This window comes from Oratosquilla oratoria, chromosome 10 (genome assembly GCF_046742065.1).
Source record: "Oratosquilla oratoria isolate Oo_2021 chromosome 10, ASM4674206v1, whole genome shotgun sequence".
NCBI lineage: Eukaryota > Metazoa > Arthropoda > Malacostraca > Stomatopoda > Squillidae > Oratosquilla > Oratosquilla oratoria.
In genome coordinates, this window is record NC_134786.1 from 27,071,211 (window position 1) to 27,089,793 (window position 18,583).

General features: G+C 43.9%; 1 protein-coding gene across 1 annotated transcript; it reads right to left on the reverse strand.

Moving 5' to 3' along the window:
* Positions 1-7,798: 7,798 nt before the first annotated feature.
* Positions 7,799-10,266, reverse strand: LOC143028813 (uncharacterized). The gene is made up of 3 exons (XM_076191177.1): positions 8,994-10,266; positions 8,243-8,860; positions 7,799-8,077 (listed from the first exon to the last, which is right to left on the reverse strand). Exons 1-3 carry the CDS (start codon positions 9,552-9,554, stop codon positions 7,799-7,801), a joined length of 1,458 nt encoding a protein of 485 aa, XP_076047292.1. The 5' UTR covers positions 9,555-10,266.
* Between the last annotated feature and the right edge of the window lie 8,317 nt (positions 10,267-18,583).

Below are 18,583 nucleotides of genomic sequence, written 5' to 3' on the forward strand. Positions count from 1 at the left end.
CTCGAGTCATTCTTTCACCACTATCTGCTCCCGAAGGTTGATGTGTAGTGACCTTCTATCTTCCGACCATCCCCGGCAAGCTTGATGTCTCCAGCTCGACTGGAAGCCCCACCCCATGTCCGAGGCGTCCGCCGCTCCTGCCATTCGAGGTGGGGGCGGGGACTATGGGACCGACCGGCGTAGGGTCCCCGACGGAAGGCAGGGACGCAACAAGCTGTGGAGTGCTGAGGGTACCGGCCCGGGCAGGTCGCGCGGGAGGAGCAGTATGCTCCTGTCGACCTCCCGTACCAGCCGTCGGGGCCCCAAGCGGCTCAGTGGAAGGGACGGGGTCGCGAAGTTGAGGCAACCCCCCCCCCCACCGAAGGCGGGAGAACGTGTGAGAGAAGCGCGCTCTCTTGGCGCAGTGGAGCACCCGAAGAGCGCCGACTGTGTCCCACTCAATCCCGAGCCAATAAAGTCTCTGTGTGGGAGCGAGGGCAGACCCGTCCCAATCCACCCTGAACTCCACGTCCGCCAACACTCTCAGAGCCACCGAGATGTCGGCCGATGCACCCTCCCCGGTGGGCAAATGCATCAACTAGCCGTCTAGGTGCATGAGTGTGGAGACGCTTGCTTCCGTCCAGCTTACGCCTACCACTCTTACTAGTTTCGTGAAAATCCTCGGGGTAAGCGAGAGTCCGAAAGGGAGTCTGGTACAATGATATGGTAAAGGGAATCAAATTAGTAGGGCAAGGTGGATTCCGATCCCCGGAGGGTGTGGTGAAGTCACAAAATCGATTGTAGAACGTATAACAACATACATGCGAGGCCGAGGTCGTTTCCGAGCGACCTCGTACGTGGGCGTTAGTCAAGAGGCTTCGTCCTGGGTAAAGACGTTCCCTGAGCGTCTCCCGCTAAGACGGGCCTGGACCCTCGGTATGTATCCAAATCACCCCAAGTCTTCCCGCGGGAAGTCCTCGAAGCCCGTGGCGAGCGTCCTCATCCAATAGTGTGCTATGGCAGTTTGTGACGTCTCATCACCCACAAGCTGACTTCCATATGTTTAATACCTAGTGACATCATGTGATTATACTGTGACGTCACCGGATTTAATCATGGCGTCATAGGATCGCCTCGTGACGTCACAGGGCCACAAACTGACGTCATAGGATTACATCGTGACGTCATTTTATCACAATGACGTCATCTTATCACACCGTGACATCACTTTATCGCATATTGACGTTACCTGATCACATCGTGAACTATTATCACATCGTGGCATCATGTAATCATATTGTGACGACACCAACAAAATGACGTCACAGGACCCCCCATCGTGACGTCATATGTTTCCATTGTAATTCCACTGGACCATACAATAATGTTACAGAATTTGTGATGTCACATGGTCACATCGTGATGCCACAGGGTTACATCACGACGTCACAGGGTCACATTGTGATGTCACAGCATCACGTGACGTCACAGGATCACATCATGGCGTCATAGGATCACATCGTGATGTCACAAACACATCGTGACATCCAAGAATCATATAGTGACTTCAAAGGATCACTGACGTCACAGGATCACATTGTGATATAGCAAGGTGTCATTTCCTGGCTGCCTGGACAGCCTAGTAAGGCGGAGTCCAGATCGAGACGTCAAATGATGTCATTCAGGTGATGAGAGGACCCCGTACTGAAGAGCGTTTCCAACAGGCGAGACCCCATCTTTGCTGAATAAAATCCCTCGCCGCTACACAAGGGGGATGTATGTAAGGTCATACCATGAGAAGGGGCGGATCTCGTAAGAGTCCGTCGTGGTAGGAGGATAAGGTAAAGATGAACGGAGGTGGTCCTCCACGCCGTCCCCCAACCCGACGGTCGTCTGATTGGAGGGGGGGGGGGGTTCCTCATGAGAGGGACCTTTCAGTCCTATACCCGCCGTCGGCGCGGAGGGGCGGAAAGAAGGACCAGGAGGGAGTGTGGGAGAGGGGGCCAGAGCCGGAGGCTCGTTAGAAGGCTGCTCTGGAGGGGGGGGGGGGGATGCTCTGGTCTGCGCGGCCTGAAGGGCCGGATAGCGAGATAGGGCAGAGTCGAAGACGGGGCCTATCAGGGACGGAAGGAGGGTGGTGCCGTGACCGGGATGTGGAGGGTGTGGACGAGCTGAGCGTCCTAGGCCTCTTGGGAGAGATAGAACTCTTTCTCGAGCGGGACTTCCTGTTGGATCTACGTGAGCGGCTCCGGGAGGAAGGTGGGCTCACGGACCCGCCCGAAAAGGCAAGCCGAAAGGTGCTAGAGGGCCACGACGGTCGGGGGCACGGGGGCCGCCGAGAGGCCCGCCGACCCCCAAGGGCGCCACCCTCCGCACCACCCGACACGTCCCCCCCCCGTCCCCCAAGAGTCCCCGGGCCGACCACCCACGGACGACCCGAAGACGTCGGGCGACGGAAGAGGTCAAAGTCCACGCTTAGGGTCTGACGAAGCAAGCCGTGAGGCGTTAGAGGACCATTGATGGCCGGAGGTATGGGGCTGCCGAGAGTCCTGATGACCCTCAGGAGCACCACCCTCCGTATCACAAGACACGTCCCCCTGTCCTCCGAGAGGCCCAGGTTCTTACCACGGACGACCCAAAGACGTATGGGGAACGGATTACGAGAGGAAAAGGTCAAAGTCTACACCTAGGGTGTGACGATGCAAGCCGTGAGGCGTTAGAGGACCATTGATGGTCGGAGGTATGGGGCTGCCGAGAGGCCTGATGACCCTCGGGGGCGCCACCCTCCGTATCATAAGACACGTCCCCCTGTCCTCCGAGAGGCCCGGGTTCTTACCACGGACGACCCGAAGACGTATGGGGAACGGATTACGAGTGGAAAAGGTCAAAGTCTACGCCTAGGGTCTGACGATGTAAGCCGTGAGGCGTTAGAGGACTATTGATGGTCGGAGGTATGGGGCTGCCGAGAGGCCTGATGACCCTCGGGGGCGCCACCCTCCGTATCATAAGACACGTCCCCCTGTCCTCTGAGAGGACCCGGGTCGTTTACCAGGGACAACTCGGAGACGGGGACGGATTGCGAGCGTATAAGGTCAAAGTCTACACCTAGGGCCTGACGATGCAAGCCGTGAGGCGTTAGAGGACTATTGATGGTCGGAGGTATGGGGCTGTCGAGAGGCCTGATGACCCTCGGGGGCGCCACCCTCCGTACCATAAGATACGTCCCCCTGTCCTCCGAGAGGTCCCGGGTTGTTTACCAGGGACGACTCGGAGACGGGGACGGATTGCGAGCGTATATGGTCAAAGTCTACGCCTAGGGTCTGACAATGCAAGCCGTGAGGGGTCAGAGGACTATTGATGGTCGGAGGTATGGGGCTGCCGAGAGGCCTGATGACCCTCGGGGGCGCCACACTCCGTACCATAAGACACGTCCCCCTGTCCTCTGAGAGGACCCGGGTTGCTTACCAGGGACGACTCGGAGACGGGGACGGATTGCGAGCGTATAAGGTCAAAGTCTATGCCTAGAGCCTGACGATGCAAGCCGTGAGGCGTTAGAGGACCATTGATCGTAGGAGGTATGGGGCCGCCGAGAGGCCAGACGACCCCCGGGGGCGCCCCCCCTCCGCACCACCAGACTCGCAGCAATGGGCACAAACCGGACCAAATAGATTTAAGAAGGCAACAACTGGTTCACTAATAGGGTGGTCGAAGAATGGGACAAACCGGCAACCATGCAGAAAGCGCTGAAACTATCAGTTGATTAACAAGCAGGAAACAGACTCACCGGCAAAAAACCAAAGGCCGGCAGCAGATAGACCGCTCAGTCCGTTTCCGCGCTTAGAAGTGACGACTTAGGCGAGCCGGCTAAGAAGGGAGGGGTAGGGAGGGGGAGGTGGGGTCGACAATGCGCATGCCTGCACAGAGCCGGGAATTTTAAATTTCTGATGATTCTGGCGGAAAATTCCAACCACACTCAACCTTCGGGAAGTGGCCATATGACCAGGAGTGTGGTATGGAATTATCGCTATAGCTTCGCTGTGCAGGTTTCTTTCAGCCGATAATAACTCCTAGCGCAGACGTTTATAAAGTAGATGATCTATCATTACTAATTTATATAGACATTTGTGATTACGACTCCAGTTGAGTTAGTGAATTGATAGCTGTAGAATAAGGATTAAGATATGTCTGTATGTTTACATTTGTTATATCAGCTTAACTGTACCATGAAACGAATTATGCGTATGAGTCGGATAAACCAATACAATTAATAGACTCAGAGAGCACAGCATAGTTTCTCCAAGGGTAAGTCATGTGTGACTTACCGTCTATCCTTTTACACTAAAGTGTATAAGGCGTCAGATAACAATGATAATTACGATATTATTTACCTTGACTTTAGCAAAGCGTTCGATAAGGTGCCCCACCAGAGACTACTAAATAAAATCAAAACCCATAGCATAGGAAGAAAAGTGTTAGAATGGATACGAGCTTGGATCAGTGACAGAAAATAGCGGGTCACCTTAATTGGTTTAAAATCCAGGTGGGGGAGTGTTTCTAGTAAAACCCCTCCCCCAGGTCTCGGTTTTGGGTCCCTTATTGTTCATTATGTACATATAAGACTTGGACAATGGGATTAATAGTGATATTAGTAAGTTTGCGGACGACACTAAAATAAGACGCCTAATTGGGTCAGGAGACGACGCCAAGATTCTGCAGGAGATACAAATTGTTCACATGGTCGGTGAAATGGCAAATGAACTTCAATATCTCAAAGTGCAGCGTGTTAAACGTAGGGCTGCACAACCCCGAAAACAGATATAGCTTAGATAACACGTTTTTAGAGAAAACTGAGTGCGAGAGAGACTTGGGAGTTCTAGTGAGTCCTGATCTTCAATGCAGGAAACACTACATTAGTGTCAGGAATATAGCAAACAGAGCATTAGGTTTCATTGCTAGAACGGTTACGAATAGAAGTGCAGTGGTAATTTTCAAACTCTATCAGGCGTTAGTTAGACCCATTCTTGACTATGCGGTACATTTTTGGTCTCCGTCTTATAGAATGGACATCATTTCACTAGAAACAGTACAAAGGAGAATGACCAAAATGATACATGGGCTCAGAAATTTACCTTAAGAAGAGAGGCTTTGGCACCTTAACTTACACTCTCTGGAAAGACGCAGAGTGCGGGGTGATCTAATAGAGGTATCTAAGTGGATCAAAGGCATTAATAAGGGTAACGCAAACAAGGTCATCATATTAAGACAACAGGGGAGGACTCGCAGTAATAGATTTAAACTGGTCAAATTTAGATTTAAGAAGGTAAATAGGCAAGAATTATTTTACTTATAGGGTGGTCAACGAATTGAGCGCTGAAACTATCAGTTGTTTTAAGAAACGGTTAGACAACTTTATGGATGGGGATGACAGGTGGTAATAGACATGGAACTGCCTAGTGTAAGTCTCATGGTCTCTTGCAGTCTCCTTCATTCTTATGCTCATATGTTACCACAACCGAAATCATAAATTATTTTCATGTTAATTGCATGCTCCACTCACCATGAAATTGGATTGAATGGGGGAATTCTTTGACAAATGCCGAGTGGCGAGGGGGAACCATTCTAATAACTAATTCATAATTCTTTGGAAATATGTTTTTTCTATAAAACAATAATTAAAAAGGGTGCTATCGTCAGTCCTGTAATTAAAATGTTTGTGAATTACGATTACCAGGTGGCAAGTGTGGAGAATATTATGACCTCCGACAAACTTCCCATCTCTTTTAATAGGCAGAGGTGGGCGCGCGAACCTTTTTTTGGGTTCCGAATCCGAACCCGAATCTTCGCCGGTTTTGGGTTCCGAACCTCCGAATAGCGAACCCGATTTTCAAAATTTCGGTGCGAACATTTATTCCGAACATTTGTCCGCGAACCTCCGAATCTTTAAAAAATAGCAAAGCGAACCTTAATTCCGATACCTTCCGAACATTTCCAAACCTAAATTTTACTCATTCCGAATCTCCGAATCTAAATTTAAAGCTTTCCGATTAAAAAAAGTGTTTTTTAAGATATCTACATTATTTATTAAACAAATTATTACTAGAAAAACAAATTATTAATACAAGACAGTAAAAAGTAAAAACAAAATTTCACAAAACAAAACAGTAAAAACATAAAAAAAAAAAAAAAATCACAACACTTCAGTCTTGACTCTTCACTCTTCACAGATTCACTCTAACTTGTCGGCCCTCTCTTTCTCCCTCTTAACCAACTTCAAGTTTCCCTTCATGAAGGTCAGGTTCTCAAAGTTCAGATTGGTCAGTGAGGCTCGCTTTGGCCTCAAAATGTCCGAGCCGAAGCTGAAGAGTCGTTCAGCTGAGGCAGACGAGGGCAGGGGAGTGTTATACTTAATGAAACAGTTCACCCAGTGCTGCCTGTGCTCCTTGGGGAAGTTTGCCGGGGAGATCTTCATGATGCTTGTGCCGAGAATGGCGCCCCAAGTGTCTACTTCCTTGCCGACCTCCTTCTCCAGGTTGGCCACCACCACAGGCTCCTCCTCGTCCTCAAGAAGGAAGGCAAACTCGTCGTGCTCGCTGGTGTGGCTGTCCACAGACTGTGGCCTGGAGGTGGGCTGGCTGGAGGCGGAGGCCACATCCCCCTCCTTGGACCTGATTTGGGCCACAAGGTCCGACACCATCTTGTCCCTCACCAGGTTGTACAAGTCAGGATTTGTCCTGCATATGTACTTGACCATCTTTAGACGGAACCCGGGGTGGAAGGCAGTCGCAAGGAGCTTCTCCTAGTCCTCAAACATGTGTTGAAACCTGAAAAAATTAAGATATGAGTTAATTTAATTATTGATTAATGATTATTATTTTTTTCATTTCAATTACTATAAAATATTATATTATTTTATTATTTATATAATTATATTATATTATTATTATTATTATATTATATTAAAATATTAAAAATATCTACCTTTCAGTGAAGCCCTTTTTGTCTCTGCCATGGTGCTCCTGTGTCCCCAGGAGGTAGGTGACGAGGGGCTTGGCATGCTTGATGCTGTTGTCGTCCCTAAGCAGGTTCAAGTCCCTCTGGAGCACCATCAAGTTGGGAAGGAAGTTCCCCATGTAGGCATGCTGGTCTGACTGCATTTTGTCCAAAGCATTGGCAACTGGGGCCATAACTTTGACGTACTCGGCGATGACCTCGTTGTACTTTTACAAAGGATTACAAAGGCAAAGCATGCCGACAGGAGACCTTTTGATCCATATCTAGGTCGGATGCAAAAAAAAAAAAAAAAAAAAAAAAAAAAAAAAAAAAAAAAAACATATTAATAATAAATTAAAACTATAACAATGTAAATAACAATTAAAATACATAAATAAATGCATTGGTATAGTTGAATAACAAACAAACAGGTAAATAGTAAATGATAATAAATTGACATATAACTAATAATAAATGAAAATCAGACAGACAAATTATAACAAAACAAAAACAAATAATATAACAAATTATAATAATTACAGCATCTTACTTAGGTATTTATCTAAATGATTCTTAAAGCTTCGAACTGAACTACATTGCACTACCTGTGCAGGAAGTTTATTCCATTCATTAACTACACGGTTGGCAAAGTTGTTTCTACCTACTTCCAAATTGAATCTATTTCCGGACAGTTTGAGACCATTGTTTCTTGTCTGATTCTCATTCAATGTGAAAATTTGGTCACTTTTGATGTTGTCAATTCCCTTTAAAATCTTAAAGACCTGTATCAAGTCACCTCTGAGTCTACGCTTTTTTAGGGAAAACAGATTCATGTGCTTAAGGCGGGGATCGGGTTGGGGCGCATGCTGGTACAGAGATCATTGATCTTTTTACGGGTGTCCAGGTCCTGTAGCAGGCCAGAAAGCATCTTATAGCTGTCATAGCTGGAGTTCCACCTCGTCGCGCCAGGGACTTTAAGTTTTTTGCCGATAGCATCCTTTATCTCGTTGGCTGCGACAGTTCGGCGGCCCTGGGCATTCCACAAAGACTGTGCCTTGGCAGCAGACCTTCTGAAGATATTCCTGCCACCATGGTTCCATTGTGGGACCTGAAAAAAATATTTATTATTTGATATTTTATTACAATTCACAAATTAAAAAATAATAAATAATAATTTACATATTTTTAGTTTTCACCAAAAGAACAATAAATTATTTAATTTTTATAAATTATCAATTTATCAAATTTAAAAAAATAAAATTATTATACTCACTTTGGAAACATCCTCAGACGCCAGGAGGTTCAGAGTGTGTGCACCACACCTCTGGTGTTTAGGCAGGCTAACCTCGGCTTCGTCAGCCTGGTCCAGAGCCTGCTCCATAGATATGACCTGAGGCTCGTCAGCCAGCTCTTCGTCAGGCTTGTCCTCGCCAGGTTGTATGACGACGTCCTCTTGTGCAAAGTTGACAAATGCACTTACATAGTTTGTGCCATTGTCTGTGGTCGTGCAGAGAATCTTGCTGCTGATGCTGAAGTCCTCATGCAGCTTGCTCAAGGACCTCGCCAAGTACTCGGCTGTCTGGCTCTCCTTCACCTCCTTCATGCCCAGGACTGCAGTCGTCCTCTCCAGGGTGGCCTTGTCCAACCACGAGACTGTGGAGCCTATGAAGGCCCGGTTGTGGCTCGACCAGCTGTCGGCAGTGGTGGCCAGGTAGTCCTGCTTGGACATGATCTGGGTGAGCTCATTTTTGGCCCTGGCGCTCATATGCTTGATGTCGTCGCCAAGCTTTTTCCTGGACGGCAGCTTGAACTGAGGGTTCAGGTAGTTGAGGAAGGCCCTTAGCGCCTCTGACTCTGTTGTTATGGTGGGCAGCATGTCGCGGATAATCCACTGAAACATAAAAAAGATGTGTGAGTATTTGAAGTTAGATTTTTGTTATAAATTATTTTTATTTATTGAAGTTAATTAATTTATCAAATTATTTTCATACTAAAACAGTAGAACTTTTTAAAGTAAAACTTACCTCATAAAACAGGTCAAGGGCCTTCTGCTGGTCAAACCTCTCAGCCATAGCCTCCTCAATACAGCCCTGCCTGAGGCTTTTGGCATCCCGACCACCACCAGAAGCAGAGCGGCCACGTTTGCTGCTGCCATCTAAGGCTGCTTTTAAGGCAGGGCTATCTAAAGGGTGCTTGGTGGCATAATGCTTCTTTAAGTTGCTGTTGGTGTCATTCTGAAGCTTCAGCCTCGCAGTGCAATTTTTCTTGGCGCAGAGGGCAAACCCGGCGTCCCTGCCGACACCACACTTGAAGAAGGGCTTGAGAATGTCCCAGTCTCTGTAGAGGTCCCTTTCCCTCCTGGAACCGTGACCTCCCTCGGCTTGCTCGGCCTCGGTGTCGGCAATGTCCATGTCCTCGGCTCGACTTGTGCCAGGCATCAGCTCCGGACTCGAAAACTCTGGCAGTTGCATATCGCTGGCGTCAGATTCACTCTCAGCGAGGTCGCTTGGGTTCGTGAACCTTGGTGTGTCAGAATGAGCACTTGGGTTTCTCGACCTCGGTGTGGATGTCACGTACTTATCCATTGTCAGCGGTGAGTGTGATGTGAGTAGAGTAGTCTAGCCTCCTTGGGTGTCCTCTCCAGAGTGTTGTCAGTGCAACGGTTGAAGAATGTCTGACTATTGTAGCACTGTTTAACTAAATCGTAACTTACGGGACGTGGTGACAAGAAAGTCTGCAGACTGTGCAGATTTGTAAACACTAAACAAGCGCTCTGATTGGCTGCTGCAGTCACCGGCGCATGCGCGGTGGCTGCGCGTCACTAACAAGCGTTCTGATTGGCTGGCAGCCAGCTGCGGTCACAACATGACGAGTCTGTGTGGTACAGATAAAGCAACGAGTTAAACATCACGAGTATATTTCCAAGTTCAAAGAAGGGCAGTCCAGGCAGTACTACTAGTCTTTGTTTCGCATTACTACACACAGTCACACAGGCTTGCATATCGAGCATATTTCGAGCAGTGGTCATTTGAGACACACACACACACACACACACACTTACACGCCCATACTGAAATAGAAGTAGAGAGAAGCGATAAAGTAAAACACAATACTAATGGTCAAAGGCGTCTCTAGTTGTTACAGAAACATAGGCGTCACCACATCTGTATGCCGCGGAAAAGTTGAAAACCAATGTCTGGTCGTCTTCGTTTTTTCGAATTTTTCTCGGGATACGGAGGTTCGGATTCGCGAAAAAAAGACGTTCCGAACCCGGAAGTCTGAATCTTTTTTGACGTCGGTCCGAATCTTTTTTGACGTCGGTCCGAATCCGAACCTCCGAACCCAAATCCGGGATTTTGCCGGTCCGAACAAATCCGCGGATAAAGGTTCGCGAACATTTGTTCGGAACGCCCACCTCTGTTAATATGTAATGCTGACAGTGTAAGTTTAATTTAGGTGACCGTCCCACCGAGTTAATTCTGGCTTCTGGGATACTCTTGTGAAAACCCCGTTCACATTGGAAGCATAAAACTACATACCTGTGATTGGCAGGGACTCATCAAACCCTGAAATGTACAATGGCATCACAAAGCGTCATGTATCTTTGTGAATATGTAATCATTTAACTCTTTCTGTTTTATTAGGACATTCCATTAGAACATCATATTATAACTTATCGTGGCCCTGGAGCCACTTGGTGATTTTTTCTTCTTTGTTCTGGTGGTGGTGGTGTGTACGTCGACTTCGGGCGTGGCATGGGGGATATAATGGGAATGGGAGGAAGGATGAAGGTATGTATTGAGGGGAGGCTGGTTGTAACCGTCACTAACCATCACCAACCACGTACGTGATCCACACACATGCAACATGGTACTCGTCTTTGGCAAGACCTCTAATCTTGCAGACTTCACATGTTTCCCCATCGCAAAACACCTACGTAAGACAAACAACGACGCCCCCACAATGTCACAACACAAGATGCCTAATGTCACTAGACAGACCCATTGAACCCTTTCTATTATACCTACCCCAATTACATTACCATAACGTTATGTATATAAACCATATCTATCCATACCCACCAGCCATACAACTAACCCCTATATTTGATAACTAACACATCTCACATACGGCAACCCACCAACCCCCTTTATTACGACGGCTGTGCCGCCGAGAGAGAGGACTGATCAGGTCACCGACCTGGCAGGACTGCCGAGATCCCGTACCCGGTATAGGACTGCCGAGGTCACGTACCCGGTATGGGTCTGTCCAGGTCAAGGACCTGACAGAAGGCCAGCCTAGGTGGGAAACCTTATCCCAACCTGTAATGGCCACATCATATTCTTAATAAAACGAAGAAATCACAAGCAAGGTATTTCTCGCCCGCATTAAGTCCCCCCTCTTATGTAGCAACCCTGTTACACTGGTTTTCTCATAATGGAACGCGTCCCCTTTGGTTTAGCACACACTCCGTTACATTTTTTGCTACACTTCACACTATTGGGTTTATATGAGGTCTGTGGTTGGGGGTAAATTTCATATCACTTCCCAATCACGAATCACTAACACTTCTGCTGAGTTTCAAATCATGTCTCGGACTGCGTAAAAGGGGTCCGACGTCGCGCAGAACGCCTAGTGACCTTTGACCTCTCGTTGCCAAAGGTCTATGGGAGGTAAAACATCATCTTAAATGAAGTGAAAATGTTGCACGATACATATAATAGATAATCCCCATACATGGGAATTAGAGATGAGTAATACACCAGTAATACTCAAGACGGAGAAGTCACCAGGTGGTAAATAAAAATATTAATAATGAAAATGATATATCGGTAACTCTACGTTCCTTTAGAGGATAGTAAACTGTACTTAGTCTTATGGCGTCGAGTCTCTTACATAATATTTTATATAATGTTTTCTTATATATAAACAAAAATGATATGCCACTCTATCTATATGCTGTGGTAATTGTTGTTACGGGAATTGCATTGTTTACTTGAGCTACGGCAATTTCCCGAAAGCTTGTTTAATTTTCGAATCGGGAACCTTTCCTGTAACTTCGTACCACACTATCGTAATTTTAATTAATATATTATTAAACTCCCCTCCCTCTTTATTATTTTATAAGCCTATGTTGTAATTTGATTAACAAATCGGGAACTTTGAGAACTTAATTAAAGTATCAGTTGTCCCGTGGCTTCGAAGCCGTTTTACGAGCTCGTAAGAATCCCAGCCGAACGAGACTAAGTTTAGTTAACTGAACGTCAGACAAGCTTCAACTCTGGTACCAGAAGGACAAATAAACCTCGGCAAGGGATTTCTACAATTACATCGAAGCCTCAAGAATACTTTCAGTTCCGACGATTAGTTAGAGAACTCAACCAGGTAAGTTCTCTAACGTTCGCAGTTTGAAATCAATTAATTACAACATACTAAAAGTCTTCTCTAACTAATCAGAATTCTCGGATTTAGTTTTTCAACTTGGAATTTGAGAATTTACGTAAATATTTAAATCTAACTTTAGTAGTCGATTTCGACTTTAACTTATTACCCCTTTATGTCGTAAGCCGCTATATAAGCGTTTTTTTTTTATTAAGGTTACGATAGTGTGTGGGTACGAAGTCCGGTTTCCTGTTCTTTATACAGAGATTGTTCGGTTTTATTAATTTCCTCGTTTGAGGACCTTGTTAAATTTCGGGAAATTTACCGGCTTTGGTACCTTGTTTTTCTCGTGAACATTCGGAAATTTCCGAATAGTTCTCTATTCTTGGTGGCCTCTATTGTTATTTTGTCGTGGTTTCTTTTGATCTGTTGCCTTTATCCAATTTAAGCTAGTATTTAAATCAAAATGATTTTTACTTAATTTCTATCTTCGTTGTGCTTAGTCCATAAGACGGTTTTCGGCACGACTATTTTGCTCGTGTATTTGTGACGAATTGTTTGGGTTGGCGTCGTTATGGCTAGCCACGATAAGACATTGTCCGATTCGGAAGTTTTGCAAAAACTCCGAAGACAGAGAGCTGATAAAAAGGGGCTTATCTCTAAGGACTTTAAAGCTCTTAATGCTAAATCTGATTCTTTATCTATTTCCGTCCTTGACGATATGTTAATTCAGATTGAGAATTTCCTCTCAAAAATACAAGATTTGGACGAGGAAATTAATGAATTGCTCCCCGAAGAAGAAAAGGACGAGGATATGGAGAAATCCAGAGCTTACCGCCTGTCCGTTCTTCTCGAATTGTCTCCTTATAAGGAACGGAGACAAGAGTTAAGGGGAGTTTTTAAATCTCAAATAGGTGAAAAACTAAACAAGTCCACTGATAATTCTGTAAAACTTCCTCTTCCTCCTATTGTTCTTCAACATTTTGAGAACAATTCCAGCAATCCTTTTGCTTATTTAAAATTTTAAAAAGGGTTTTCTGAATGCCTTAGCTGGTATCCCCAATCTGACTAATAGTCAGAAGTTAATTTATTTGAAGGGATACCTCAGAGGGGAGGCTTTCCATTTAGTAGAGAACTTACCAATGAATGATTCAAGTTTTGACTCTGATTTCCTTCTTGATGAGTTGTATTTCAACATGGAAGAAATTCTTGATAAGGTGTTGATTTCCATTATTAATGCACCGGAGGTCTCACTCTTGAGAGACCTTGAAAGTTACATTAGGTCTGTAGATTTCAAGCTACAAGACCTTAAGGGAATTGGGGTAGATTTCACTAAGCCAGGAAGCGAGGGCCTCCTCTTGATAAGTAAATTAATCTTAATTAAATTGCCTAATTTTTTTCTAATTGAATTGTCTCGGGTGATTAATTCTAATTACCCCAATTTTAATCAACTCAAGGAAGTTTACCAGTCAGTTTTGGTTAGACTTAAAATGGGATCAGATGATCTTGGTGTCAACCCTAAACGAAGTCTTACTACTAGCTCCCTTGCTTTCAAGGAAATTTCCTTGAAAAAACCAGTTGATTCCAGTAAGGGAGTTGATGGCTCCTTTAAGGTCAATTCTAATCCCATTAAGAAGTTTATTAGTAGAAACAAATTTTGCCCCGCTTCCGACCATGCTAGTTCGAAGTGTACTTCATATAAATCCCTTAAGCACAGGAAAGCTAGAGCATCTCAGTTAGGACTGTGCAATAGATGCCTAAATCATGGACATGGTTCTTTGGAATGCCCTGGGTTAAGGGCTGCTCTGCCTTACAAATGTTTTGTTTGCAACAAACCCGAGCACCATGGAGCTATGTGTCCTATGGCTTATAAGACACCACTTTCTGAAGGGAAAGTGTTTAATTTTCATAATTCAACAGATTCCATTGTTCCTTTGGTCTCCCTTCCTATTAGCAGAGGAAAAAGAACTGCCCAATGTCTCTTTTTGTTGGACACTGGAGCCCAGTTTTCTATCATTAATAAGGAATTTGTAGAGGACAAAGTTGGACCTTGTTTAAGTCCTCCTATGGACAAGTTAGTTTCTTCCTTTGGTTTACCTCTAATGAATAAAAGAGGTTTTAACTACACTGCTAACTTAAAACTCCCTTCAGGGATGAATTTGTTTAGTTTGTTCTTTGCCATTGAAAGATTCAACTTGTCCTTACAAATTCCTTCCTTATCTTCTGTGCTACTTAGTATGAATAATCACCAATTTTTTGTCTCGCCAAGTTTTCCAAAAGTGAAGGGAGACCAACTGAACGTTTTAGGGATCATTGGTAATGATATTCTTCAAAACTTCTCAAACTTTTCAACTGAAAGTGCCCCCCTTGTATGGTAGCCCGTCATTGCTGATGGCTACATTCCATACGGGACTGGGACTCAATATATCCCTCCTAGTGAGAAGCCTTTCTACTTAAAGAGAATGATAAGGGGGATTCCTGAAATGCCCTCTAATGAAATCCAAGATGTTAATAGTTTCAAATGCAAGGAGAGGCCTTTGAGGATAAAGCCAGACTCTGACCTTGGAGTGGATTCTTTTAATTGCTTAGAGGAATATCATGGAGATTCACTTGTTTTCTATAATTCTTCTTTCAAGACCAATGGAGTTTCTCTAAAGAAAACTGAGAAAAGAACTTCCCTTACTCAGTCTTATAAGACTGTTAAATATTTTCCTCCCAAAAGGTTAGGCAAAGAAAAGTTTCTTGTCAACTTCTGTTTAGAACCTGTAAGTTCTCAATTTGATCCTTTGCAGGAAGTTTTTATTAATTCTAATGTTGACAATTTCTATTCTTTAGAGTCCATTGGTATTAAAGAGGAACAGACCCCAGATATTAATAATTTACACATTGATGAATTTAAACAGTCCGTTTCCTTCAAGAATGGACATTACTATGTGAAGATCACGTGGAAAAAGGATTTACTGGATCTTGTTCCCTCTAACCTTAAGATATCTCTAGCTGTAGCTCAAAGGATTTATGACAAACTTGAGCAAAAGGGGCTTAGAGAGGATTATGAAGCTGTGTTTGACCAGCAAGAGGCCTTGGGTATTATTGAGCCAGTAACTAAAAGAGTCCCTGGACAAATCTTTATACCCCATAGACATGTGTTGAAGGATGATGATCTTCCCACTTCAAGAATAAGGCCATTTTTCAATTGTTCTCTCAAAGTAGGAAAAGCTTCTTCCTTAAATGAAGCTGCATTCCCGGGAGTTGACTTGATGAACAACCTTCTCTCTCTCTTGTTGTATTTCAGGACCAATAATCATGTCATTTTGGTTGATGTTATGAAAGCCCTCTTGCAGATCCGTTTGAAGGATGAGGCTGATCGTAACAGGTTCTGTTTCTTCAGGAGGATTAACGACCAGTATATACCCTTCAGGTATAATACTATCATTTTTGCTTCACTTGCTCTCCTTTCATTCTAAATTTCATTATTCAACACTATCTTTCTTTGCAGCCTGACTCTCTAACTGCCTCCTTAATCAAAGATAAATTTTATGTAGACAATTTGGTCTACACTACCAATGAGCTTTGTTCTCTCCCTGCAATGGTCGAGAAGATTAATGAGATCATGCTCAATGGAGGTTTACCTCTCAGGGAGTGGACATGTAATTTGACTTCTGTTCTTTCTGTTCTTGATCAAGAAGTAGTTTGCAATAAAGAGGAGGTTAAAGTCTTGGGTTATATTTATAATAAGGATCATGATACTTTGAGAATCAAGGATGTTTCCCTTGACAAGAATGCCTCGACCAAAAGACAAGTTTTGTCTTCCTTGTCTTCTGTATTTGATCCTTTAAGGTTTTTCTCTCCTGTGCTCTTGCATGGAAAAATCCTTATTAGAGAGATATGCCAAAAGATGGTGGATTGGGATTGGAAATTAGATAGAGAGTTACTTGTTAGATGGAACAAGTTATGTGAAAATTTTAGGGAGGTTAATAACCTATCCTTTAAAAGGAAAACCTTTTGTACAGAATTTCCCATTAAATTGTTTGTATTTGCTGATGCTTCCAAGGAAGCCTATGGATGTGCCATATATGTAGGGCAAGAAGGAAGAGAATTAAAGGAGTCTAATACCTCTCTTCTATTTGCCAAGGTCAAGGTGGCTCCTATTAAACAGAGAACTTTACCGTCTTTGGAGCTTATGGCAACTTTTCTATCTTTGAAATGCCTCAACACTATTTTTGAGGAAGGACTGGTGTCTGCCCCACTGGTTGAATCAGTGGTTCTTTTTGTTGATAGTCAAGTTGCCCTTTCTTTGATCCTGACCAACAAGGTTCCTAAGAAATTTTCAAGGCCAAGTTCACACCCATTTCTTTTACTTATGTTCCTTCTGAACATAATATGGCTATCAACAAAAACCCACTGTGTTAGATAAGAAGAAATTAAATAAATAGATTCCATATATTTCGATCACGGACTGTGATCCTCTTCAGTGGAATACAGAGTAGAGGAGCAAAAGGCATGTCTTATAAACAGTAAAAGAAGGAACATGGATAGGACTCAGGTAGCGTCTAATGCTTTGCGGGGCAGGTCACCCGCCTTCACCAGAGATGGTAGTAATTTGTTGACTGCCCAGGTGGTAATGCAGTCAGGTGACCATTGTCCATGAGAAATATAGAAATTTGGAAATTTGTTAATCAAGGATGCTTCTATTATTTTCCGTTTAAAACTGCACTTTGAATTGAATATAATTTTTGCTTCATTCCAATCTATACGGTGGCCTTCCTTGTCTACGTGTTGGAAGAAAGCGGAATTTTGGTGTGCATATTTGACTGAATTTCTGTGTTCTTGCATCCTGGTATGCAAATCTCTACCTGTTTGTCCCCGATATACATCATTACAATCCGAGCATGGAAGTTTATACACACCTTGATGTATTTCTTCTCTAGGTCTTTGGTGTACATTAACTACTTTCCTAGACAAATTATTGGGAAAACTAAAAACAATTTTAATGTCTTTCTGTGGGTTTTTGTTGAAACTTACAAATGTGTTACGACATTACTTTGTAGTTATAATATGGCTAATTTCTTAACTAAACCTTGTAGTGCTAAGGTGTTCAAGGAAAAATTCAATTGGTGGGTTTATGGACCTGAATAGTTGTTGTTGCCTCCACATACTTGGCCAAAGGGTCACTTGGGATGTATTCCCTCCTGTTTCAAGGGAGACATTGTCAATGCTGCTGTTGTACAAGTTGACACTCCTCCTCTAATAGATGTCTCTAAGTTTTCTTCCTATAGTAAACTTCTTCATCACACTTCTTTGATTTTTAAGGCTGTCTTTCTGTTGAAGAAGTCTAATGCTGACCCCGTTAAGGCAGCATCTAATTATTTGATGAGTATTATGCAAAGGGATTCCTTTCCTGCTGAATTGGCTTATTTGCAGAATTCCAACACTTATGACGTACCTCCTTTGGTAAGTCAAATGAACTTGTTCTTGGACAAGAATGGTTTGATTAGGTCCAAGGGCAGAATTGACAAGAACATTAACCTCAAATATGAGGTTGTCAATCCCCTTCTCTTGTCCAAATCTCATCATTTAACTAAGATCCTAATTTTCTTTGCTCATTGTCAAGTTATGCACATTGGACTACAGGCCACACTTAATTTCCTTCGTATGCACGGATTCTGGATACTTAAGGCCAGACAAGCTGTTTTAAGCATTTTGAAGGATTGTATAGTTTGTAGGAAATACAATTCCCGTGCAGTTAATTATCCTTCTCCTTCCTCTTTACCTGCCTCTAGGGTGAATCTAAGTGTGCCCTTTGCCCATACTGGTGTAGACTACACAGGGCATTTATGGGTTAGAGACAGAATTGGAGAGAAGGTTAAGGCATACATTCTTATCTTCACATGTTTCAATACTAGAGCAGTTCATTTAGAAGTTGTGGATACTATGTCCACTCCTGAGTTCATTTTGGCTTTTGTTAGGTTTGCTAACAGGTATGGAATTCCTTCTGCTGTTTATTCTGACAACGCTAAATCTTTTGTACAAGCGGGAAATGTTATTGAACAACTTTTGTCTTCTTCTGAATTTGAAGAGAAATTTAAAACTTCCCCTGTTCAGCATAGAACCATTCCTGTTTATGCTGCTTGGTATGGTGCCACTTGGGAAAGGTTAATACAGACAGTGAAACAATGTTTGTATAAGGTATTGGGTAGGTCTGTTCCTTCCCTGGCAGAGATTACCACTCTTT

Coding starts and splice junctions, on each gene's coding strand:
- LOC143028813 (XM_076191177.1), bottom strand. CDS start 9,554: ATGGATAAGTACGTGACATCCACACCGAGGTCGAGAAACCCAAGTGCT. Junction 8,861..8,993: donor CCCTTGACCTGTTTTATGAG/GTAAGTTTTACT, acceptor TTTATGTTTCAG/TGGATTATCCGCGACATGCT. Junction 8,078..8,242: donor CGTCTGAGGATGTTTCCAAA/GTGAGTATAATA, acceptor TATTTTTTTCAG/GTCCCACAATGGAACCATGG.